Source organism: Mesocricetus auratus, unplaced genomic scaffold (genome assembly GCF_017639785.1).
Source record: "Mesocricetus auratus isolate SY011 unplaced genomic scaffold, BCM_Maur_2.0 Super-Scaffold_100676, whole genome shotgun sequence".
NCBI lineage: Eukaryota > Metazoa > Chordata > Mammalia > Rodentia > Cricetidae > Mesocricetus > Mesocricetus auratus.
In genome coordinates, this window is record NW_024429266.1 from 76,873,659 (window position 1) to 76,890,450 (window position 16,792).

Sequence of the window (16,792 nt, forward strand, 5' to 3'; positions counted from 1 at the left end):
TACAGGAACTCCAAGAGGAACCCGGACAAACAGCAATTGTTGAGTCCTCCAGTTTATTGCCTCCAGCTTCTCCAATTCATTTGTCCTCAGTCACTCTTTCACAGGATTTTTCATACAATACAATTTTATGGTGTGTGTGTGTATGAGAGGTACAAAGGGAGAGAGAGAGCATGTGTATATGAGTGTACATGTGTGTGAGAGTGAGTGTGCATGCATGTGCACGAGTGAGTGTGTGAGAGAGTGAGTGTGCATGTGTGTGTGCATGTGAATGCTGGATCACAGTCAGAGACTTGCCCTTGTTGCTTGCACACTCTGCCATCTAGCCACCTGTTCAATCCACAATGGCCGTTCATGAAATGTCATGTGTCAGGTAAGAACTGTATCAGAACACATCTGTTCTGTTCTTTCTTCCCTGCCAATCTCTCTCTTTTGTAGGAGCCTCAGCCTTGATCCTTGCTGTGGGGGAGAAGTTTATACTTTTCCTCTCTCAATGTACAGGGATCATTTCCATCCTGAATAAAGCAGGTCCCATGCACGCCTAGGCTCTGGTATTCAGTGGGAACTCTGAAGAAAAAGGATTCCTGTAATTGTGTTGATGATCTGTACAAATAATCTTCATCGACAAACAGGAGTGTTTTCCTCTACTATGATATCTTTAGAGTTTTACCCGATTAACCTTAAAAAACCTAGTGCTAAGAGCCTATGAAATGCTCCTGAGTGTACATATCTCTGTATATGCATGTGCACATGCGAACACACACTCATGCACACATATCACACACAAACACAGACACACATTGCACATACACCACAAACATGCACACAAATGCACGAGTCACACATCCAGATAGTCACTCTCTCAACTAAAAATGATAAAAAACAAATAGGCACACACAATAGTGTGAAGAGAGAGGCGGGGGAGTCAGAGAAGAGAAGCTGAATCCAATTACAGCTGTACTGTTTTCTGGGTCAGGTAGAATTGCACAAAGTTTCAAACCTAAAAAAAGAAAAGCAGAAAAAAAAAGAAAAGCAGAGGTTCAGCCTTAATCCTGGAGCTGGTTGCTTCCCTCACCTGACCATGCACAACTTAGCACTGCTCTGTGAACTACAAAGAGGGTCTTCCCCTTTCCCCTTGCCTGACCTTCCCCAACCTAGCCCTGCACTGCTCACACCTAAGAGGGGCACAGCTGAGCATGTGTGCAAGAGGGCTCTTCCCCTCACCTGACCATGCTCAGCCTAGCCCCGCTGTGCACACCAGAGAGGACATTGCCCTCCCCAGACCAGCACTGAACACAACAGGAGTGTGAAACACTGATGCATCTGCCCTAGGATTGTGCTCCCCCCTCTCTCTCTGTCTCTGTGTGTGTGTGTGTGTGTGTGTGTGTGTGTGTGTGTGTGTGTACTGAGGGTGAGGGAGGCATGAGTGAATGTGGGCATGGTGATGCCCACTCCTCCAGACCTGGAGTACTCACGCGTCCATCCTTTGTCAGACGAGGATGGCAAGGACCCTGGAACTGACAGCCTCCTCCTCCTTCCAGCCATATGTCATTTGCACTTTTGAAGTCACAGGAGCTGTAGTTACTAGCATAACACTCTCACAAAGCTGAGCCCGCTAACATGGTGGGTTAGGCTCATAAGGAGGTTTCTCTCCTCCCCAAGGATAAAACCTTAGAGCGAGCTTCCATTTCTGTATGTAGCTTCCTGTGCTCCCACGAGTAATCCCAATTAAACCACTGGCTCACTAAACCAGGCTTGTATGGAACTGCTTCTTTGGCTTGTTGTTGCCCTCTCTACCTGGAATTAATAGAAACTGACTCCCTGCTACACAACATGGAAAATCTAAACCAGCTAATGCGGTCATTAGGAAAGAGGCACCTAGAGGGCTTCCAATGAAGCCCTCTGCTCCACCTATACCCATCACTCCACAAAGATACCATCTTTACTCAGCACAGGCATGGGGAGCCAAGCCCAGGAGGAGTCAAGGAATTTATTTACACGACCTTCTGCCCTCTTGCTCTTGAGTTCTCTGGCAGATGGAAAAGTTCAAGTCTGAACAGGTGATATTAGCAAGGGGATGTGTGCCCAACTCCCACACTGTAGTCCAGGAAAAGTTACAGTAGGGCATTGTAAAAGAAGAAAAGTAAGTTTCACGCTGTCAAAATCTAGACTTGATAAGCAGAGCTTTGTGCTTGGAACAAAACGGGCATCGAGTCATCAACACATCTCACTTATGAAACTAGGAGGATGAATTTAAAAGCTGCCACACAAAGTGTGCTCATACTGGCATTGTGCAGATTGGATCACTGATAACGCCCTAATTAAGATGAGGCTGTGTGCTAAAATGAGTTGAATTTCTTTAATGTGATCAGAGCTGGGAAGCCAGGATGCTTTCCACCCAGGAGTGCTCTACAAGCACCAGGGGCGTCAACAAGAACATTCATCTGAAGTCACATTTCCAAATCCAGAGCCAACGGGCAAGCCAGGAGCCTCTGGAAGGTGCTTTGTACACGGTCTAGTGTGACTCCCTGCTCCCAGAGCCTCAGCATGTGGTGTCATTTCTAAGGAGTGAGGACAGGGGTGAAGTCACCACAAGCCCTGAGAACTCAAGCTGCAGAAGCAGCTTCCAGCTTCCTCATTACAAACCTGTTCTTCAGCTTCTCAAAAAGTCACTTGAAAGTCACCTCTCCTTAAAACCCTCCACTTAGGAGCTCTTTCCCGCTCTAGTACCCATCTATTAAAATTTTCCAGAATGATAAAAGTCCCAGTCAATTTTTTCTTCTGTGGGGTAAGGGAGGGAAAAAAAAAGTCCAATGCATGAGTCTACTTGAAATCATTTTGAATTTTAATCATAGCAAATGTGTTTTAACAGTAGTCGTAAAATGAACATTACCACATATACAAAGGACAAGACACTGGTTTGGCATACAAAAATACCATATATTAAAATTGGTTCATTGGAAAAATTCTGGACTGGCTAAGACACCATCTATAACAGAGAGAGCAAGCGGGAATGCTTTTAAGACATTCAGATTAATAAACAGCAGCTTGATGTCCCCTTATGAAGTCAGTATTTGGCAACATTTGGACAAGAATCTTTACACTGCCCTGCAGCTCATTTATCTGTAGAGCAATTCGGCCCTTTAAAGGAAAAGCTCCCCAAATAAATAGTCCCCATGATTACGACTGAAACATGTCAGGAACAGTACTGACCTTGCCATTTGACTAATTATCTAAGACTAGGGAACCCATGTGTGGAACTTTGTAAATGGAAGGAAGCAAGATGGTGGTTATATATGTCTTCCGTTGGGAGTTTGTGACCAACATCTCAAGCTGAAAGCAATTTCCACACCAATAACCACCAAGTGAGGACACACAAACAATTGGTGAGGTACAGGAATATAAAAATGGCAGCAGTCAAAATATAACCATAATATTCCTCAACTTATTCTTTCCGCAGTAGCACTCAAGTCACAGTAGACTCATTGAATTAGTTTTCCACAGCAAAGAGGGTACCAGCGTTCACTTGGTATGGCCAACTCCACAGCAGGTTCTGGGATTTTTCTACTTCCCTGATAACCCAAGAGCAGCAGAGGGGATGACAGGAAAGAGGAGAACTCCTTGGGAACCTCCCCCTCAGCCAAGCACTTTCCCTTTGTGTCTTCAACTTAATCATACTGAACTGAATTTGGTGGTCCGTGATAGAATGATGAAGTCAACCCAGGTCACATGTCGCTGCCTTCACCTGGCTTCTACTGTGGCTGACATCAGTGCCAAGTCTTTTGAAGTCATGATCTCATTCCAAATTTCCCTTCCTTTTAAAAACAGTTTCTCCTTTTTCCAGGCATATTTGCCTATCTGTTCAGAGCCCAGGGCTTTGTCTCTGCCTTTCCCTCAGGTAGGGTTCCTTGGCAGTGGGCAGTGCTGCAGGCTGCCTAGCCAGCCCAGTATAAGGCAACAGCCACTGCCTTCTCTCACTGTTCAAAGATCACATAGACATCAATTTGCCCACTGAAGGACATATGTGTCACATCTATTTCTTTTTTCTTTCTACTCCATATTTCCTTGCCACCAACATATCCGACCACTTATTACTAGATTATCGAAAAGCAAATGTCTAATTAAAGACCAACCAGTCCTGTTGGAAAGCTCCTGTTAGAATAATGCAGTAACTCGTTGGGCAAGAAGATTATAGGAGACTGTTCTGTGGGTTACAATCCTCCATCTAGAGATGTATTCAGAACAGTGATCTGGGAAAACGGGAAAAGATACTGGATATGACTCTGTAAAGAACAAAAAGATAGCCCTGCTGTTGAGACTCTTGGGAGACCCCTCAACATTGTGTTCTAAAAACTGATTGTCCCTAAAAACATAATATGAATAGTATAAAAAAACTTTTCTTAGACTAAAATCCAGATAATGAAATGAGCATTTTTCAAGCACCACTATGGTGTGAGATCCACACATGGGGATATCCCAGGCAGTGAATAGGGAAAAACCAAAGGAACATTGGCCAGAGCAAGCAAGCAAGGAAGCATGCAGAGAAACAGTCATACTGGAGGCAGTCAGCATAGTGGTTTACAATCTTGACACATAACAGGGACCAAAAAAGAAAAAATGAAAAGCTATTTAGAAGTCAGAAATTAAATGCCCCATCTGCTCAGTGCCTCAGTGATTATTGGCTTTTCAATGATGTTCTTTAGGATTACCTACCTCTTTACATATAGAAATGTATAGGATTACCTACCTCTTTTCAAAAGAGATGATGTTCTTTAGGATTATCTATCTCTTTACATATGGAAATTATGTTTTATAGGATTACCCACTTCTTTGCATATAGGGATGATATTCTATAGGATTACCCACCTCTTTACATATGGAAATGACATTCTATAGGATTACTCACCTCTTTACATATGGAGAAGTCTTAAGACACTCCCCAAAGTAGTTGGTTAGACACAGTATATGGAGATCATAGCCACTGTTTAAAAATTAACATATAAATTCAGTATTTTGTGATCCATGAATGAAAAAGTAGTGTTGATAATCTTTTCTACTTTATTTTACCTCGGCTAAAGTGTGTGTGTGTGTGTGTGTGTATGTGTGTGTGTGTGTGTGTTGTAGTTTATTAAGTCAATTGTATGAGGAAAAAATAGCTTGAATTTCCACTTATTTTTTCAAGAGTTTCAGGTTGAAAACAATTCAGCACCTGTCTCCTTCAAGTAGACACCATGAGTAAATTATCTTGCATATCTTGCTGTTGCATGGAGTCTCTGGGTGAGGATCACCTTACAGGTGATGTTTTACTGAGTATGGTGGAAATATCAAAGTAACTTCTCCATCTAGGTCAAGGATGTGAGTTGCACAAAATCTGGTGTGGTCACAGAATGCTACCTGGTCTATAACGTCATTATTTTGGGGAAGAAGCCCTCCTAACTTCCAAAAGACGTAAGAAAATACCATTTGACCAACATATAGATAGATACAAGATAGAGACACCCCAGGGAGTAGTCTTCCCTACTGAATGCTGCAGAATTGAAAGCCCAACTCAATTCTGCTCCACTAAAGCAAACACACTTGGTTTCCATTAATTGGGCAAGCAATGAAGAGGCAGGCTAATCAATTTTGACACAGCACAGATTCTCAAATGAAGGCACTGGAGCACTAAGTCAAAATCTAAGCACGAATAAATGTAAGACTATCAGCAACAGTCTCCTCTGTATACAAAAAAAAAATGCATCTCAAGCTGAATCTTCTGCTTCCCTTTACCCACTTAGAAGCAATTCCACAGAGCCACAGTAATAACCTTTCAGTTTCTAAATTCTACTGGGCCATGCTTTGCTTTTTTTTTTTAACTATGAAAAATGTAAAAGTGCCTTTGTGCAAAGTTTCAAACCTTGTAATAATAATTTAAAAAGAGAGACACTAAAGCAATGTCACATCTCACACGAAAATTAGTGCCTCCATTTTAGCCTGGCATCCAGAAAATGACACCCACAAATGTCCACGCCAAACGCAATGTCAAGCTGTCTGACTTCAAGCACAGAAGCAAACACCACAAATCGTACTTGCTCTTGATTCCCACTCACTGATACTGCGATGAAGAGGGGAAGGAGATCAGAAGTGAGCGGGAATTTCCTCAGACTCTTTTTGTATTATATTATTTGATTTTCTGTAACATTGACTCTTTTTGACCACAAGACCCTAAACACAGTTTCACGGCACAGGTCATGCATAGCTTGCAAGTCAAAAATTTTTACAGCTATTGTCTAGCTATGAGCTCTGGACAATAGATTCACATGCAGCTAATGGTCCTAGAAAGGGGCTTAATAAAGTTCTCTTTAAGCTTCACTGTTCATTCCTTGGTCTAAAGTATCTAAATAGTAACCCCAAAGGACAGTGGATGAGATTTTATTATCACCCTCACCCCACCCCAGAGCTCATAAACTTCTTTAAGCCTGGAACAGCATTTCCTTTGGGAAACTGTTACAAGCCTGTAAACTCTCTCTTGGCCTTACTGTTACTTTGTGAGCCTCTTGATGTCACCATGGCCAATGTGATAGGTACAAGCTGTATGGGAACATTTCACTTTAAATTGCTTAAAATTAAATACCATGCAAATACCACTTCTTCAGTCACCCCCACTTAATTGCCCAACAGCCAAGTGACTAGTAGCCATTCTATGGGCAGCACAGATTATAAAACAATTTCCACCTATCCAACAGCACTGACATGGAAAATTCCAAGAGCTGTACCAACACACAGCTGACACTCCAACAGGCCCACTCTGTGAGCCATGCAGGGGGGTGAAATTTAATTATAAGTCTAAAGAAAATACCTTAAATTGAAGCTCAGATGCCTTTGTCATCACAATTTACATCCCAGATCACTACACAAAAGTTTTCTAAAGACAACACACAAGGTGGCATACTTGGCTCTACTTAACATAGTTAGCATTCTCTGGCTTATGTCAAGATCATTAAAAAAGAGGAAATTCATGCTTCTTATAAGTTACTATTTACACAGCACTCATTGTCCTGGACATATGGGGGACAGGGTTCTGGTCAATGTTTTACACTTCTAAATATTCAAAACACTCTGTTTGGAAGTTTTCTTTCAATGTCTCTATTCATCCCTAAATCAACCCTCCTTTTCTTCCCAGAGAGGAAGCTACCTGACAAGAACATAATCTTAGAGCAATAGCTCACATAGAAAGTGTGTTCATAGATCCTGACTGAGAAGGTGACATGCTTAGGAAGTTTAGCAGAGCACAGCAGTACACAGGTCTTTTCCTCTTGCTCCAGAATTACAGCCTGCACAATCCCCACCACTCCCATCCCTCTCCTCCACCATGAACTTATCTACAGGATGAAGCCACAGGAGGCTCCTTTCAGCTGTGACTTCAGTGCTTGCCTTCGTTATGTGACTCTAAGCCCTGGTTGTTTGTGTCACGTGGGGTAGATAGGTTTTTAGTGTTGTAGGTAAATTCCAGAAGAAGCTGGAACATCAACTATATAGAAGTAGGCAGACCTCTCTCTCTCTCTCTCTCTCACACACACACACACACACACACCTCCTAACAAGCACATATGCAAACTATAGGCAGAATCCATTTCAACAGTTTTAAATAGTGTTTCTTAGATCAAGCACACATACAAAAGCTCTGACTTGGGCTGTTACTGTCAGGTTGAAGGTCAAGAATCTACGAGGAGTAAATCAGTTTTGCTTAATTGCAGTTCTAGCATGGACTGTTTTTAAGTAAAAGTTCTGTGGACATTTTTACTATACAGCTTTGCAATAAAAACCACAGGATACCATATTAGCACATACATTAGTGTCTACAAGTAGTCTCCTAAACAATTAGACAGACCCCTATCACACACTGCACTACAGGATCAGTCATTTTCTACTGTATAGAAAGGTATGCAGGCAGCTCTCACAAATTAATTTAAATATGGCCTGTCTTAAAATTGCAAGGGTAAAGTCCACTGGAAACATAACATCCTTAATACAACATTTCTATCTGTGTGTTTCCCCTTCACAAGAAATAGAAATTAGGTCAGACATGCATTATAGCAGCCTGGGAGTTTGAGAAATTGACACTAACCCAACAGTATATTATGTTACATAATAGAGGATAGTATTCAGATAATATACCTAAATTACTAATACCAAATAAATCCTAGATTATTTGTTGTATAATGCCCAATAGCTTACATGACAAAATGGTATTTTAACCTAATTTCTATTTGAGCCCTCAAATACATTTTTTCTAAAGGTCTTACAAATTTGAAAGGTTTAAAAACCAGAGCTCATAATTTGAAGTTGAATTTTCATGCCAATTGTTCTTTGTATTCCAGCTATTATTCTTTTGTTTTTTTTCCCCCACAGCAATGCCATCACTTTAGTCCACATCTGTTGTTCTGCTGGAAGATGAAGGCTAGCATGCAAATACACTGCCTCAATCTTACAGGACTGTTTCCATGTTTGCTTTTCAGAGCCCACTGGCCACTGCTTACCTTTCTGCCACAAAGAAAAGTACATTTGGTTGGATTCCTTGACAATATCACTAGCTTCCTAGTTCCACAAAAGGAGTTCAAAAAAGACTACCAAGCTCACAGCTATTTCTCATTGTACATACAGCCAGAGATAGGAACCTATCCTTTCAGCCTAACTACCTTTCTTCATAAATTCACATGTCAAAATAGGTGACCGCTCATGGGAAACTGGTCCACTTACATAGAAAACCCGAGTTTTCTTTGCCACGCTTTTGTCAGTAGGAACACTTTGAAACACAAAACATTTTCTTGCTGATTCCAACAAGATGAAATTGCAATTCTAAAGAGGTTAACTCTTACAGGAACATCTTTAAAAATTATTATCAAGGACTGTCTATGAAAATGCCCATCTAGGCGAGCCATTAATTAGCAACACTTGTGAATTTCACACAAAATCCTCCAAACTGGGGGAAATGATGAGTTCTCCTGACATTCCCCATCCATGTGGTACTGACACAGGATCTCACACAGCAAAGCAGCCAGTGGGTGTCGCAGGGGATGTGTGGGAGACTCTCAGAGGGGAAGATCCAGACACCGACGAGGAGCCAGCGTTTCAGACATGTGGCTTAAGCATGCCTACAAAGTCTTCCTCCCAGGATTCTTCAGGAAAAACTCAAAACACCTGAGGTAAATCAATTTACACGCACACAAAATACACACAGATTCATAATATTTACATTTTAAATTATTTCTTATTTTGTGAGATGGCTTGAGAAGAAAATTGGCATGTGGGCTTCCTGGGGAATTGGACATTTCCCATTATTTTCCAGTCCATCTTTCACCTATTGGGCTTCCAGATTAACATACACATAGTAAGCTCTAATCACAAATGAAGAGAAATGAAGAAACATGACAATACACAACACGCTGGAGACACGTGTTCAAATATTTTCTTCAAACAACCAAAAGGTATGTTTTAGTTATTTTGATTTGGGTGCCATTCAAATTGTATAAAAAAGTTATGCAGACCAGGCTCTGCTCTCTCTCCCCCTCCCCCCCTCTCTGTCTCTCCCTCCCTCCCTCCCTCTCTCTCACACACACACACACAGACCAGCTCTGTGTCTTCATTAGTTTTTTAAACATGGATTTGAGGTTTAATTCTACTTCCACACAAAGCATCTGCTTTAGCCTACCATCTACCGTATTGAGAGAGCTCATCGCACCCACATGTACAGTTTCATGTCTAAATAGAAAAGCCTAACTTGGGGAAAAGATCTTTGAAAATCATAAATTACAGCCCATTAAATACACAATTATGAGGAAGCATGCACACGTCTTCATGGCTGCCACCATCTCTTGCTGAGAACTTCCCCTCTGCTCTTGTCTTCAGGTGAATCAAGTGGCCAATTGGAGGCCAGCACTTGTACCAAATCCTCAGTGTCACCCCATCTCATCATAGGGATCCCATCACCAACACCTGCTCACCCCCCTAAGTTGGCACCCACAAGAGGCATCGCTGTGACAGGCTTCAGCCACAAGATATCACAGTGAAGCGCTTAGAGATGCAGGACATGTTGTGTAGCACGATGCCCAAGAGGAAGACCAGAACACAGGCCACCAAGATGACAGTGCACACGCCAGACCATGTGGAACTCTTCACCACACCCCGTCTGTCAGGCTCCTCCTCCACAGCCTCTTGGGGAGCTCCACCCTGCAGGGGCTGCTGTTCTGCAGGGATGGTCACCACGGTGAGGGGCTTCTGCTGGCTCCCTGGCAGCAGACGGCAGCCCATGTCTCCAGGCAGGAGTGTGCGCTCCTTAGAGATGGGCAGGGGCAGCATGTAGCACCCATTGCTTGGCAGTTTGATGAAGACTGGTGTATGCTCGGAAGCGTGCGGTATGGCAATGACTGCCAGGACCTCAGGGTCATCGGGCAGCTGTGATACAGAGAAGCCTGGGGGCAACTTGGTGATACCGCGGCACCAGGGGCACCTTACGTCCTTCTGGCTGGTCCTCATCTGCTGCAGGCACACGGAGCAGCAGGTGTGCTTGCAGTCCAGCAACTTGGGCCTTCGTCGTGGGCTGTAATAATTAAAACAGATCTGACATTCCAGCAGGGAATCCTGGGAGAGTGTCTCCATTGTGAGCCAAAGGGTAAGGCCAACAGGAAGATCAAAGAGCTGGTTCTCCAAAGTCACAACTCTGGGTCAATCTTCTCAAGGTCTCTAGGAGATCAGCAAGCTCACCAGCATCTGCCATTCACGGATGTGCTAATTTCTGAGGAAGGAAAAAAATGCAAATGAAACTAATTAATCCATTAAAAAGTTGTTGCAATGTGAATTAGTTCAAACATATCATAGCTCAAAAGTCTATGGGTCAGACTTAAGAAAGTGTCTCACCGCTGAGACTGTAGGCTTCCTGTGATGCCCTATGGGAAATCAGTTTCTTGCCTTTATTTACCTTCCAGTAAGAATTCAAAGCCAGATACAGGGAGCTTTATAGAACAGGTGCTTTGAGTGAGTATAGCTTACTTGTTCTATGCACATTCCTTTAACTATATCTTTACATTTCATCATTTTACATTGTCACGTAATGCTCCAACAGATTTGTGGGACACAATGTGATGTCTCAATACATGATCAAATCAGGGTAATTAACATATCCTGTTACCTCAAAAATTTACTATTGATTTTTATTTTCTTTTTCTTTTTTTTTTGGCCATTGTCTCTGTGTGTATCTATATGTACATGCACGTGTAGGCCCAAAGCTAATGTCAGGCGTTTTCCTGTTTCTCTCCAAACTGTTCATTGAGGCAGGGTTGAACACACAGTTCGCCTACCCATCAGCCATCATTATGTAAGAATTCCCTTGGGTTTACAGGAAGCCACCACACCTACCAGGCATGGCAAGCAATGTACCTGCCAGCATCATTTCTTCTTTACTAGCTTATGTGGATTCCCAAAGGAAGGGGTTTCATGGTGACAGTTCCAGGCAGGCAGACAAACAGGCTCCACTCTCAGAGGATATTGAAATAGCCCCACAGGCAGAAGTGCACAAAGCCCATCTTTTTATCTCTTCCTCCAAACACCTTAGATCATGCTTATCAATTAGTCTTAAAGGAGACCAAAAGAACGAAAGGATAAGGGAGCCAACAGAAGCAGAGCATCAGTGGCCCTGGAAGGTGCTGCAGGCAAGAGGCCAACTCCACAGAGAAACCACCAGTCAGCCTTTCAGTTTCATGATTATTTAGGCTTGCCTGGCTAAAGCTTAGACTCTGGGAGAATTTTAGCAATGTTGAGGAATGAACCCAGACTTCACATGTGCTAGGAATGTACTCTGTCATGGAGTTATACTGCCCAGCTCCTAAAAGCAAATACTCTTAACTCACTGACCACAATATTGTGAGTGAAGAAATAACAGGAATGTGTGTGTGTGTGTGTGTGTGTGTGTGTGTGTGTGTGTGTGTGTGTGTGTGTGTGTGTGTGTAAATATATGCGCGGGGAGAAGGCCTGCCCAGGTCTGATTCCTGACTAAAGTGTCCACATTATGCTTCTTTGTATGAGACATGATTCTGGAAAGAACTATTTGCCATGAACTTTTTAGATTTCTAATTTAATTTCCTTCGTGAAATTAAGAACCATCAACCTCCTTGATATACACATGGTTAAAATAAAAAATTTTAATGCTTGAAGAAGCAACACAGTTTGAAGACCAACAGTATATTGTACCAAAGAGATGGCTGAGAGTAAAGGGCTTGCCAGCCTGGCAAACTCACTTCAGATCCCCAAACCCACGAAAAATCTCAGAAGCTGGAACTGGTAGCCCACATTTGTAATACCCCCATTCCGAACTGTAGCTGGAAGCAGAAACAGAGCTGTCCAGCTCACCGGCCAGCTAGCCCAGAGAACACAGTACAGCAGCAGAGACGCAAGAGACCTTGCCTCAAACAAGATAGAAGGAGACACGGAAAGACAGGCACCATAGACACACAATACAAAAATTAATCACTGATCAAATTAAATGATTAAAAGAGAAACATGCTTTTGTGTGTTAAAAGTACTTATTTCAAATTTCACTAAAATTAAAATTAATAATCACTCAGAAAGTTTGTTTCAGAATCAACTACATTTCAAATCACTAATCTGTGTGATCTGTCACGTACTAGGTAGATGCATGCCTGGCATGTGACATATATACATATATGTGTTTGCACATGCATTCATGTGTGCTCACATGCAGGTAGAAGTCATAAGACAACCTAAAGTGACAGTCTTCAGTCACCTTCCCCTTTTTGTCTTGAGACAGTTATCTCTTATTGGGCTGGAATTTTACCAATAGTCTAGACTTCACTGGCGAGCAAGCCCTCTGCCCTTCACCTCACATTACTGGGATTACAAGTACATGCCACTCTGCCCCGCTTTCTACATCAGTCTTTGTAGCTAAGACTTAGGGTCTGCCTACAGACAGTCCCAAGTTAGAGCTGGGGGCTACAACTACTTATGCTTTGTCACACTGTGTCAGAAAGGCTGGAGGACTTAGGGGTGTCTAGTGTAAAATATGAACTGCAATAGAGAAGAATCTGGTGTGCAGAGCAGGAGGCTAGGCAGCGTGTATTCGGGTTCAGAAAACAGTGCAAGTGAAGGCAACACAGCAGTCATTATCGAGTGACTCTTCCCCATCCCATATTAGCTAGAGGGTTGTTGCTAGTATGAGAGAGACTTAATGGCGTCTTCTCCAAAAATTGTGTGGCTTTTGCTCTTCTCTTATCCTTGTCTTTGACAAAGACACCTTCAAAGAAAGAAATGGTGGCCCATCACTAGAACGCTTCCCAGAATGCACTGGGCCCTGAATTCAATGCCTAGGACTATCCACAGATAAATGAAGGGCTGGGGGAAATAGTACAGTGACAGAGTGAAGCCCCACGTTATGCCCAGTATGGCAAAGATTACATAAATGAGTTACTTCTTGGAAAGCCTATACTCCAAGTCCTCTTCCATAAGCCAGGACAGCAGATCCCACAGTGAAGGAAGACAGTACCAGCTATAGACCAGCATGTGGCCAGCATCGAGTGCCAGCCATTGGGGCTTTATAGCAGGCAATGGCAAAACACCAAAAAGTTTGGGAATAAGATTGATCCATCTGGGTCAGGTTGGAAAGACCCATGAGCAGACTATCATGTGGCCTGGGCAAACAAGATGAGACGATGGTAAGTGCTAAGAACTTTTATGGATGTTGACACAAAACCCACAGCTCTCATCTTAAAGGGAATAAGTGGTTGTTTACTCTGGAACTATTTTGAGTGACCATGGCCAAGGAACAAAAATGTTACCTCAAATTCCATGTTTCCATGTGGAAACAGTTTCATAGTTTTACAGAACCAAGAAAGTCATAAATGGAGGCAAGTTTAAAATATATTGGTAGGTACATGGGGAGACAGATACAGCAGACCATTAGTTTTCCCCAATCTAAAAGCTAAGAATATCATCAGACAGCATCTTAAGCCAATAGAAAAGCTTCCTCCATCTTCTCCATCTTGCTGTAGTAGCCCCTCTGCAATTAGATAGTCACAAAATGGTAGTTCTGACATAATTGGGAAAGGAATTAACTTCAGGTCTAAAGCTAACCTAAGACAAGACAATTAGCTTATGGATGACCTGTCATATCCCACCCTCCCCACATCACTACAGTCCTAATCAATCAATCAGTTTTTACAGACATGGCTTCTTTTTAGGAGATCTCACTCATGTAGCACAAAGTAGAGTCAGTCATTTACTGACATGAAGAAGTCACAAGTGTGAATATGTCAAAACAAAGTCTTGATAGGAACACAGTGTCACCAAGAGAAGTAGAGATGGCATGCAATGAGTTTGTTTAGAACATATTCTACAGCAAGTTCCAGGCAGGTAGGTATTTAAACCACATAGGGAAAATCAAGGGTAGACAGAAGACACTGGGTGATGATCACAGGGATGTGAGCCATGGGCTCAAGAAAGTTGTTATGTAGAAATTAGAAAGAGGAAAGCAGGTGCATTGCTCCCAGAATGGAGAAATGATGTCTGGAAGAGGTCACCACTACTTTGTGGGGAGCCTTCCTTCTCCCCTATGAAAGGTGACTTACCCTTCCTATGGCTCACTTTCTAAGGAGAAGCCATACCCAAATTATTACAATGCTAACAACCTTTCTGTAACTTCACGAAACCCATAGCATGCTGAGCTTCAAATTGCATCAGAGCAGAACACTGTCCTTATTCTCTAATCAACTCCTCAGCTGCCACGAAGTGAGTCAATGCTGTGAGGCTGACTTTACAGAAAAGTGGTGTTTGCTTAAGGAACAAGCCCTAGAAGGCCAGACTGACAGAAGAACAAGTGTGTGTGTGTGTGTGTGTGTGTGTGAGAGAGAGAGGCCGAGAGAGAGAGAGAGGCCGAGAGAGAGAGAGAGCCGAGAGAGAGAGAGAGAGAGAGAGAGAGAGAGAGAGAGAGAGAGGCCGAGAGAGAGAGAGAGAGAGAGAGAGAGAGAGAGAGAGAGAGAGAGAGAGAGAGAGAGAGAGAGGCCGAGAGAGAGAGAGAGAGAGGCCGAGAGAGAGAGAGAGAGGCCGAGAGAGAGAGGCCGAGAGAGAGAGAGAGAGAGAGAGAGAGGCCGAGAGAGAGAGAGAGAGGCCGAGAGAGAGAGAGAGAGGCCGAGAGAGAGAGGCCGAGAGAGAGAGAGAGGCCGAGAGAGAGAGAGAGAGAGAGAGAGAGAGAGAGAGAGAGAGAGAGAGGCCGAGAGAGAGAGAGAGAGGCCGAGAGAGAGAGAGAGAGGCCGAGAGAGAGAGAGAGAGAGAGAGAGAGAGAGAGAGAGAGAGAGAGAGAGAGAGAGAGAGGCCCCTAAAAGGAAGACCTTGGGGTCTTCCAGTCTTTTTTTGCACCATGCCATGCTCTTTTTTTCCCCTCTGCAAAAAACCTTTCCAGCACTGAGTTACTTGTGATGAAGCTTTGGAGATGTAGCACCCTCACCTTCCCAGGGTGCCTGCCACTTAATAAAACTGCCTTCCTTCCCAAACCTTTGTCTACCGAGTTTGTGATAGGTAAGCAGCTAGCTGCAAATCCAATGGCACTCCTTCCAATGGCATACCCATGATGTTTAATGGTTTGTTTTTTTGGTTTTTATGAGACAGGGTTTCTCTATATTTTTTGGAGGCTGTCGGTCCAGCCCAACCTCGAACTCACATCCACCTGCCTCTGCCTCCCGAGTGCTGGGATTAAAGGCGTGCACCACCAATGTCCAGCCTTAATGTAGTTTTCTTAAAGAAAGTAAAACAGGGAAGGATTGACTGCATTGAACTATGGCAGCAGAAAAAATAACAGAAAAGTATTAAAATGACAGACTTTGAAAATTTCATGAGGGATCTTTCCTTAATAACTATACCCAGGAAAACACCCCACCTGTAAATACAGCCAGAGACAAATGCTTCATGGTACCAATGTCAAAGTTGTCAACCTGCTGATTAATCAATCTTCTCTCCATATTGTTTAGCTCACATAATAGCAGTTTAATAAGTGGAAAGTGGGGAACTCACTCTCTCTCTCTCTCTCTCTCTCTCATCGCCTCTGACTATGACACCAGGGAATGTCACTTAACTTCTCTGATCCTGTGACCTCATCAGCCAAGCAGAGGTGATGGCATCCTGGCTGAAGTTCAAGTGAGTTCACTGCTCTGCTCAGAGCACAGCAGTACGGGGTTTGCCCAGGGGCACTTCCTGGTTATCAGAGAACTGCCATTTTGAACAGCATGCTATAAGGCATGCGAGCATTCTTCCTGGCTCTGCTCCAAGGCCTGCAGCACCGTCGTCATTTTTCAATAAAGCCAGCATGCAATTTGATTCATGAATTTACGCTCAGAAAAATGTTCGCTTAATTTGTGTTAAGTTCCCTTAAAATTAGATTATGCTACTCAATTTCCAACTCTATCCAAGTAAGTCCCACAGAGGCAGAGTGGGAATACAGTTCTTATTTTTGATGCTACAGCCCTGAAAGCTTTTTTGACAGTGCCATCTCTAATTTATACCCTGCTTTGTTCTATACTCTGCCAGCCTGTATGGCATTACAGTGTGTTTTCTGGAACATAATTAGTAACAAAGGTGATTAGTTAGGAAGAAAGAAGAAAATTTATGAGGCTGTGGCCTGAAGCTAATGATGAGTCACTCTCCTTTCCTCATGAGCTCAAGAGAAGCAAGTCAACTCCAAGAGAGGGAACAAGGGCTCTGTCCACTCAGGTTGGAGAAGCAGTTCAAAGTTCTTGTCAGGTGTGTTATACAAACA

General features: G+C 43.0%; 1 protein-coding gene across 3 annotated transcripts in view; it reads right to left on the bottom strand.

Annotated features, from left to right (window-relative positions):
• Positions 1–9,580: 9,580 nt before the first annotated feature.
• Rnf152 (ring finger protein 152) overlaps positions 9,581–16,792 on the bottom strand; it is a 63,837-nt gene continuing 56,625 nt past the window's right edge. For all 3 annotated transcript variants that reach the window (XM_013121522.3, XM_005081458.4, XM_040738457.1), the window contains one exon: positions 9,581–10,771. In XM_013121522.3, the coding sequence (XP_012976976.1) occupies positions 10,024–10,635 (612 nt within the window). In that variant the 5' untranslated portion in view covers positions 10,636–10,771 and the 3' untranslated portion in view covers positions 9,581–10,023. The remainder of the gene's footprint in view (positions 10,772–16,792) is intronic.